The sequence below is a fragment of the Etheostoma cragini genome, chromosome 22 (genome assembly GCF_013103735.1).
Source record: "Etheostoma cragini isolate CJK2018 chromosome 22, CSU_Ecrag_1.0, whole genome shotgun sequence".
Taxonomy (NCBI): domain Eukaryota; kingdom Metazoa; phylum Chordata; class Actinopteri; order Perciformes; family Percidae; genus Etheostoma; species Etheostoma cragini.
In genome coordinates this window covers 12,087,813-12,098,065 of record NC_048428.1, presented here as the reverse complement: position 1 = coordinate 12,098,065, position 10,253 = coordinate 12,087,813, and the positions used below count along the sequence as shown (strand labels likewise).

At 40.5% G+C, this 10,253-nt stretch overlaps 1 protein-coding gene across 1 annotated transcript; it reads left to right on the top strand.

Moving 5' to 3' along the window:
* The first annotated feature begins 3,363 nt into the window (after positions 1–3,363).
* On the top strand, positions 3,364–9,140 carry pi15a (peptidase inhibitor 15a). Its single transcript, XM_034862554.1, has 6 exons — positions 3,364–3,573; positions 3,721–4,047; positions 4,962–5,080; positions 6,177–6,309; positions 6,386–6,501; positions 7,569–9,140. The coding sequence occupies exons 2-6, from the start codon at positions 3,772–3,774 to the stop codon at positions 7,702–7,704; spliced, it is 780 nt and encodes a 259-aa protein (XP_034718445.1). The 5' UTR covers positions 3,364–3,573; positions 3,721–3,771; the 3' UTR covers positions 7,705–9,140.
* Positions 9,141–10,253: the final 1,113 nt, after the last annotated feature.

The window sequence follows — 10,253 nt, the reverse complement described above, 5'->3', positions numbered from 1 at the left end:
TAGATATTTATTGACTTAATTACTATGCTTGTTACTCTTTGGAGAAGGGAGGAGTAATAATCCACTCCTGAACTTCTGACGGGGACACAGGGTTGAAGCTTTCTCACCCGCAGCTTTTTTCTCTGTCAACAAACCATCGCCCCGTCGTAAGTTAGCAGACTGTGTGAAACATACAATATTTGCTATGTAACTGCATATTCCACTGATACAATGTTTAACAGCTGTGTGCGGAAGAAAGCAGCCTGGACAGCTTGAAGTTAGAGACCGGGCTTCTTACCAATGTAAACCACTCTTGAAATGTCACTTTTCTTTTTTTCAACAAAAAACAACCCATGACATTACAACTTCCCAGCTGCTCCAATACAATTCACTAAAAAAAAGCCAAAATACAGCAAGATTCACCCTATTTTCATAGAAAGTACTATGCAAACTCCTCATTTTTGCATTATTTGGCATGGATGGAACAGTTGGTTTGGGAGATACCATTTGATTAATTCCACTTTCATTTCTATACTGTAAATATTTTACAAGCAGTTGGTTATCTTAGCTTAGCATAAAAAGGGTGAAATAGCTAGCCTAACTCTGTCCAAATATAATGAAAGTCACCAACCAGCTCACTAATGAACATGTTATGTGTCATTTGTTTCAATTGTTTCAATTGTTTGAGTGTTTGCCACAACCAGAAAGACTGCACTTTGCCAAGAACTAGTCCATAGACTATAAGCCCAAGACCGCATATTTTCCAAAATGTCAATCTATTTAAAATACGTTTCTAAATTCACAGAATAAAAGCATGTCCAAATCCAAACCACCACGACCACCCTGCAAACAACTTCCATTCACATGCTACCGATCTCTTAGTGACTTTCCCATGCATCGTGGACTCTGCCAGCGCAGTTATAATAGCCTTGGGTGGAGTGCACAGCTGAGCTGGAGTCTACAGCATGTGCTTTGATTGCTAGAATGCTGGACTGAGCGAGGAACCATCCTGAGGAGATTTTGTTACTTATTGAATCGTCCAGGTCAATATACTATGCCCAGACCTGGGTGAAAAACTGTCCAATAACACATACTTAAAAAACAGATGATTGGTTGTTTGGGCCTTGGGTTTATTAAACAGATGCACGTGATGCTATATACTAACATATATATGTACACATGTATATTATTTTGGCTTGGTTGGCTGCATCTAGAACCCAAACCAATGCAACACTAGATGAAGCTGTCTATTGTCTGTCTGCTATTTCTCTTTCTTGCTTTCCCTCTTGCTCCCCACTGCACCTCATTCTCTCTGCTGTACTGGCATCAACACTGGGCTTCGAGAGGCCTTCGGAGAGGGGGAAGCGTGGGGGAAACTTGGAACAATGTATTTTAGGTAAATAAATGCTCTGTCTGAAAAAGAATGCCTTTCCAAAACAGACCCAATGCCCATCATAGCAGCTTGTGCCCCTAATAATGAATGCCCTAATTGCTCTGATAACACGATAATAATGCTTCAACCTCTTTTGAAGTCACTGGGTTCACTACACAAACAGGTACTAGCATTTTGAGACTAAGGGCCTTATGGAGACTGCAAGAAACAAAACTGTGTGTATGTGTGTGTGTGTGTGTGTGTGTGTGTGTGTGTGTGTGTGCGTGCGTGCGTACATGTGTGCGCGTGTGTGTGGGAGGGGGGAGGAGAGAGAAAGAGAGAGAGGGGAGGAGAGACTTACAGTGGAAGTACAGTATGCTAGGAAATCCTTTTTTCACAATGACACTTAACGTATGACTCCATTGTTCAGTCTTGGATCCGAAGCTTATGGCTAAATAAATATGAAGTGTGAAATACTGTGAAACAGGTGTATGTTATGCAATGTTAATTTGATAATACGGACAATAATATGGCTATAAACCTGGGAATGGGATCACCGAGCACTGTGCTGATCAGAATCTTTGGCTGGCGTGCTGTGCTGGCTGGAGAGTAATACCAGATGAGAGTATGAGTGAAAATACTGAGCAGATGTGATGGTGCATAGTCGTACAGAAACAAAAAAACTAAAATCACATAATTTCTCAAATTATAGGCTACTGATTTGATTTAATCAGTATAAGGTTGATGAGTATAGTTCAGTGGAAATATCTGGAAAATATTAGAAAAAGTAGACTCTTTTGCATTCTTATCTTACAATACAAGTACAGAGTTCACTCAGAGGTAGCTCATGGTCTCTTTGACCATAGAATTAAGGCTGCTTTCTCGTTGTACAAGTTTTTCTTTCTGAAAATAACTAATCTAAATAAACTAATCATAAAATACATGAAGCTGAAATCCAATTTCCAATCCTCTTGCACACTGATAAATTTAACTATTTGAAGTTTTTCCTGTTAAAGTTAAAGGCTCAAAAGAGCATTCTGCTTAGTGTCCTGACATAAAGAAGTCCTGCATCCGATTTAGGAAGTGAAGATATTTAACCAATCTGTCATGATGTATCTGACTCTTTCCATCAAGTCTTTAGTCAGTTGAGGAAGAGCAGCGGCATTGGAGAGCTGAAATGCATGGATGAAACAGAGGAGTTCATCTTTGCTGTGCACCTCTCTTGAGTGATATATATCCCTTCCACTATTTCTAGCACATGAAAAGTCCATCACTTCCCAGAGTTGTTTTTGGGAAAGCACCAGTTGTCGGCAACAAGAGAGGGGGAGGGACAGAGCGAGAGAAGAAAAAAGGGGGAAGAAAATTGTTCCTGCGTCACGTTTCTTTAATATGTTCACCAGCTGCCAATGAAATGATGACCTGCAGAAGGTTTTTTTCTCTCTCTTGGCTCTGCATTTGCCCTGGCAAATCACACAGCTGGAGCAACATACTGAGCAAGTGTAATCTTAATAGTATAATGGAAATGACAAAGGCTAACAGGACATATGGACGCAGCTCTCACATTGATTTGACTCATAAAAACTGCTTGTTTCCACCCCCCCCCATGAGTTTATGTGGATGTCCTGACCAGTGACCAGTGGAGCTTGTGGCAAGTGCATTTTATCACCTTCATATGGAGCTGATGTGACAAAGTGATTGTTAAGAGCTTCTTTCAAGCCAAGTCAATCAATATTGTGAGATTGAGGGTTTGAATTTAAATAAATTTAAATCATAAATCACATCCATGGCAACATTCTTCACACTTGCTTTTTGAGAAGCTAGGACAAGGCACACATAGTCATGTATTATGCTCTATCTACCTTGGTGTACTTGGTTAATCAAATGTTGTCCTTCCACATCCTGCAGCTGCCCAAACCTAAAGTAGATGCCATGATGAAATTAAGCAAGATTTGCTAAAAAATGGGTTCGGAAAAACCAAGCATGCTGTGTTTCAGGTGACAAGGAGGGGCTGTGCGTCTACCTTCAAGGCAGGCGCACTTCCTTCATCGTCCACTGCAATAGCCTATATAAACCCCCAAAACACGGACTTCTCCTAAAGCACTCACTAAGTTTGCAAGCTCAAAAACTTCTCACTTGCCCTCCCTCACTCCAATCCATTGCTGAATCTTGGAGGTGACGCAGCCTTGGCAACGCAGGCACAAGGTACCGCTCCGCAAGAAAAGGTAGGACCAAATACTGTGTGGAGGAATGTCACTTGCATTTCTGTCCTGGGTTGGCGGTTTGAAGCTAATCATGTCTGAATTTAAAATGCCTCTTATTTGTGCGCACCGCGACAACACTGCAAATTGGTCTTCTTGCTTCCTTTACAGATCAAACCAAGACGCGGGATATTCTGTCTGCAGTTTCCAAAAACAACAAACATGAAAATTCAGTTATTTGCAGTAGACCTGATACTCATGTTCATGTCTTGCGGAGCAAGTGCATTGGCAACAACTATTCCGGCTGTCTCCACGTCCTTGCCAGCCGCCAATTTCACCAATCTAGGTGCAGCGCACAGCTATGGAACCGACACCACGACTATTTCCAAAAGCAGGAGGAAGCGTTTCATTAGTCAGAATGACATGCTTGCCATTCTTGACTACCATAACAAAGTAAGAGGGAAGGTGTTTCCCCCAGCTTCCAATATGGAATACATGGTAAGTGAAAGCTTGCATTGTTAGGCTACTTAATTCATGTGCATGCATTTTCATATTCCTCGAGCCATGAACTGTATACCTCCTCCTACTTAGAATGTTTTATTATACTGTTCTGCTAATGACCAAAGAGCATGCATCAAGTGAAATAATAAGAAGTGATGGAGAATCGGATTTTAATAGATGTAGTTGTGTCAGGAAGTTAAGTGACAAATGTCTTGACGTTTCTTGGCACCTTCAGCTGTTGAGCAGATTGCACTGAAGGAGACCACCAAAGTAGTAAGGGGGTCATGTATAGTACCGGTAGCCTGTTGACAGTGGTCACTTGATGGCAAAATCCCAACATTTCTGAGTCAGACTTTTAATTTCCTCTACAGCTCACTACTTACAGCTGCAAAATAAAATGTTATGGTGTGAAGCAGTATACTGCTCCTTTTGAAAGGTTGTTCCAACAACTGTCAGATGAACATAGCAGCTCAGCTATCATATTTTCATGCTTTAAATTGGCAGCATCTCCATCCTCGGTTGTTGCACTGGTAATGAGATGCAAAACTGAAAAAAGGTCCCGTAGAATGATGTCATGAGGGAAAATCTCTCCTCATTGTTCCAGTCACAAACCATTCCCAATTAAACCATTCATTAGTGTGACCGTTGACAAGTTTGGTTTTCCTAAACCACTGCTGTCCAACTCCCTGTCTATTCAGTGAAAGAGTTACATTGGACAATGGGAACTGAACTTTCTCCTCCTCTGTAACTGATTTGCAGGATGACCTAGGCTTGTTGCCATGGCAACACCTGTAAAAGTGCTATGAACTCAAGGGCCAACTCTTATCTCACTTCTCACTGCTAAATGAAGATCTATAGTGTTGATATTTTCTGTTATGTAATGGGTTTCTACGTTCCCACCATGTGTGTAGGTGTGGGATGAAACCCTGGCTAAGACAGCTGAGGACTGGGCTCATGCCTGCCTGTGGGAGCACGGGCCACCTCACCTCCTCAGGTTTCTGGGTCAAAACCTCTCCGTCAGGACAGGACGGTGAGTGACCTTTGACTCCCCTCCCCCTCCCCGACATCTGCTGCTTCTCTCAGGGATGACTCTCTGTCTCGCTGCAGTCATGGTCGTTGCCTTGCCGCCCTTCTTCTTTCTCCTAAAGGTTTTTGCACTGTGACCCAGTGACTGCTTGAGAAATGCTCCTGTGACCCTTCAAATAAACAAAAGATGTGTTTTCAGCCATGACCCCTGAGGACAAAGGCACATCCCTTTAGTGGGTCTTGATTTTCCATTTAGAAACACAGGGGACCTTCACATGTTTCTACACTCTTTTTTATTTTATTGAGGAGCATCACGAGACCCAAGGGAACACTGCTCATTCAGATTATTTCTTGTGGCTTGCTAGGGAGTTCTTTAGTAATATTATTTCCTTAAAAAACTACTAGATCTAAGTAGTAATACGATTCTGCAGAGTACATTTGGATATCTTACAAAGAAATCTGACCATTGTGAAAACAATCATGAGAATTCAATCTCTGTTCGGTATTAAAATCGTTGCTGTATGGCTGCACACTCTGAAGTGCTGGCACATTTTTTAAATGCCCTTGTTGATATGCTGAAATGTAATTCATGGGTTCAAATACAAACCCCATGCAGTGGCATTGTCATCCCCCATTTCTCTCTTCCAGTCCATGCACTATTACTATCATAAAGGGAAAAACCCCAAATAATCTTTAATCTTTAAAAATGGTTGGTTTAATAACTGTGGGAGGAAACGAGAGCAACTTGAGGCAATGGAAACAAATGCGGAAATAACTGAAATCTGTAAATGCTACACACACAAACACACACGCACACACACACACACACACACACACACACAGGGCTGAGATTCAAAGCAATGGAGCTTTTTGCTGTGACGCAAGAATTACAGTGCAAAGACAATGTCTTAAAGTCTTTCTGTGTTCCGCAAAACACCTGTAGCCAAACTGCACATCCACCTCTTACTATTTTTTCCTAAAATATATTGATAATTGGCAAATCAGAGATTATCAAGGCTTGAATCTCTGTCCGGTCAGCCTGTATTAGTTGCTTATGATTAGTTGTACAGTATAGTTTACTCTCTGTCTTCTGTTCACAGCTATCGATCTATTCTCCAGCTGGTGAAGCCTTGGTACGACGAGGTCAAGGATTACTCCTTTCCCTACCCCCGCGACTGCAACCCTCGATGCCCTCTCAGATGCTATGGACCCATGTGTACCCATTATACACAGGTACACAGACAACAATGAGTATTACATACTTTAAATTGGTGTAACAATGGCATTAATTGGCTGTCTTTTTTTGCAGATGGTATGGGCAACATCCAACAAAGTAGGCTGTGCTGTTCACACGTGTCATAATATGAACGTATGGGGTTCCGTGTGGAAACGGGCGACGTATTTAGTTTGCAACTACTCACCCAAGTAAGTGTACTTTAAATGCATGCCATGAGGAAGCCTGTTAATTCTAAAGAACCCGCTAACCTGATGACGGTGGATTAATCCCGACACAGACGCCTCTGTTGTGTGCTGAGTTGTGAAATGCCACCCATGTTGTTGGGAGATTCAGATAACCTCGATACAAGCCTGTGAACCGGTACCACATAACCAAAGCTCCGGAGAGCCACGAAACAGGAGAAATATTCTCGAAATAATTCCAAGAATCAAAGCCTGGTGGGACTTGTGACTGACATGTGAGCCAGGTTCTTTAATCGCACTGGTTTGAGACATGTGTAAGAGTGACAGGCTCAGGCCATTGAGGCTGCTTTAACACCAGATGGCACTGGCATCTTGGATCTGGATGGTGTCCAGATAGCTGGTTACATTTACATTTTCTGTGAGACACATGCTGAAGTCGGATTTCTTATTTGCTCAGACAGTACAGATTTCAAAATAACTGATATCCAGCTCTTGACAAAGTAATCTTAGTATGACATCATTTTAATCTCATTTTAAGGTCCATTTGGTAGCTGTTCTGGAGCCAAATCCAAGCTGTGAAAAAGGCTTTATGAATAAATTTTACTTCATCTTCCTCAGCAGAACAGTTGTCAAGGAATTCCAGATGTTCACATTTTTATTTTTTTCTAAGCACTGTAAGGGCTTTTGGGCAAACTGACAAAACAGCTCCGAAATGGACATTTGAATGAGATTGTCAAGAATTAACTTTTAACATGAAACTGTTCCTCTTTAAAACTGACAAACTGTTTCTCTGGTATATTCCTTGTGCACACATATTCATAGTAATCCATGTTATCCATATACAAAAGTATGTTCTCTATGTGATTTCTCATTTAGTTTTTTGGAAGACATTTGTTTGTGTAGAATCTGGCCACATTGAACCTCTCCTATACTGGAACATCAATTCATCATCTTTGGTTTCAACATTTAGGCATATTAGACAAGATATGCTGATTCAAGTTTAAATTATATTTAAAATAGACTCGCTGGTTCCATCTAACTTCATTGACCCTGTACATTTATCTGTCTTTCAGGGGTAATTGGATTGGAGAGGCTCCCTACAAAGTAGGTGTACCCTGCTCCGCCTGCCCTCCCAGCTACGGGGGCTCCTGCAGCAACAACATGTGCTTCCCCGCTCTCAAGACAAACTACCTGCACTGGTTCAAATAAACACAGGTTTTCTCTCGACATAAGCTGACACCCTACAGTACCACAGATGCATTATTTTAATCCAGTAAAGATTTGCACAAGGACAACACTTATTTTGTATATATGGACTTATTTAAAGACACAAACATACATTTGAAGGCAGCAGACAATTTTGAAGACTTGTAAATAAACTGTAAGTTAATTTGTTACATGACTATTTGAATTGATGAATAATGATGTATTTGTAGTACGGGTCCTGGTAATTAAGGACAGAATAAGATCATAGCTGCTCATACCTGCTCACTTTGGTGCTATGGGCATCACACCTTCACGTTGTGTGCTCTGCCTTCACAGGAATGCTGTGATGTAAAGATCAAAGCTTTTGACCTCAGAGGGTGAAACCTACACACTGGCAGTGTCAGCTTTGTAGTCGCTGTAGGTAGACTACATCAAACGTCATACTCAAGTGTATTGCGATTTCCATTTGCGTCCCGGAACAAAGTGGCAACAATTTGTTGACAAAAGTGCACTTACTGTAAGCTGAAAATATATTCAACAAAATGCATACACATCAGTTGGACTGAGAGGTCTTTATTTGAAGGTGTGATGCTAGCATAGATGTCGCCTCTGTTGTCAAAAGCCGTTTGTTTCGACATTAGTGCGTTTGCAGTTTTAATCTGCACTGACTAGTTTGTGTGTCATCACAGACGTTCCACAGGTTTCATTCATATGCTAAAGACAGCACATAGAATACATCTGACCCACATATCTGTTTTATAATCCTATTTGTACATGGTGTATTGGTATATTATATACCAGTATATTGATATAGTGGAATAATTCCATTGTTAATATTTTTTTATGATCACTGAGGTAGTTTGGTTTTTGGAGGTAATAGGCACTCAAGTGCACCTTATTTTTTTCAAAATTTCCAAAATACCAGGAAATTCTTTTTCTTTTGTACATGTAGATAATCATTATACAACGACTATCCTAAAACAAGTATACTGTAAGTTATTCATTTTTATATGGGGACAAATATTTAATTGATATTAATTTTGTATTGTTTTGTTAAAGAATTGTAAATATATATGAATGATTAAAACATATTGAATATGGTTCATGTGCATGTCAACTTAAAGTAACTTGGTACTATTTCTATGAACTAAGCACTAGCATAATGTTGGCAAGTTAATGCCTCAACACTTTTAACTTTGGCAAATGCATCAGAATTTTATTTCAAATTGTGACAATTTCTGAGATGGAGATAATCAGCAGTGTGATGGAGAAATATAAATACAACAACAAAATGTAGCCATTGATGCTAACCTTAGTGGGAAATAATGCTTTACAAAATAGGAACATATTCCGCACTGACTGTATTTAAATCAACAACAAGCTATTTATGCAATGAACTGTTGTGTTTTGTATTTGTAATAAAAAATTGTCTATTTTGATTGTGGCTTTAATTTTTTTTTTTTTAATTCAACACATGCCTTACCCTTGGCCAAAAAAAGTATGATTGTCCATTGTCTGGGGCTGTGTTGTCTGAGCTCTTCCTCATGTTTGATATTGATTAGAGGTTCTGCCCACAGTACCATTTCAGGTCTTTGATTCTCAGCTTTCACTTTCAATTAAAACGGTGCCATTAGGAAGTCCCACATCCTGCATATCAAAAGCTGAGAGGGAGAAGAGAAAGCATGCTGGGACAACATCAGAATCCTAATAAGAGATGGTTGACTTTGGCCCCATCTGTCTATGTCAACACAAAATGAAGAGACAACTAATAGGATTTCAGGGGACCGTCTTGTTAGAATTTCTCCAATGAAACCCTTGACCTCAGAGGGAAAAACAAGGAGCATAGTGGAAGGGAAAAAACAGTCTGAAAGAAATTTACATTTTCTTGCTCTACAGCTTTAAAATATGTGTTCAAAGTACGATGGAGAAAGTAGAAGAGAGTTGGTGCGAGGTAGGAACATAGAGGGGGAGCCATAAGTGTTCTGATGTGTTGGGCAGATGCTGCAGCTTTTACTCTTTTCACCAGCTGCGACTGCTGGATATGGTTCTGGGTCAGCTTCCATCAAAGTCATATGTGCGAGATCAACAGGTTATCAAGCAAACATATTAACAAACCAACAAGACTTTGAAGATCTTCATTAGTAGAGCAAACTGGGCTGCAGAAAACATCTCTCTGGCTGAAACGTTTGCTGCACTGCCATGAAATTTGGCAGGTTGGAATACAATGCCTAACATTATAATGCTAAACTTTGCATGGTGTGAGCTTTTTAAACCACTTTCTGCACTTTATAAAGAAGCTTTATCTACGCAGCCAGCCCTAAAAGACCAGCACACTCCCTGGAATCAACCAGCAGAGAGTTTTCGAGGAACACATTAGTATGCATGGGAAAAATCCTTCTGTCTGAGCAAATGCCTGACACGGAGCCAAACAGATGATTGGTGGATATTTAAAAGGCACATCAGGGGGATGATGAGTTGGACAACCTGCTGCTGACATGTACCTGGCTTATGCATCAGTGGCAGAGGCAGAGCAAATGTTAAGGATCTGGATT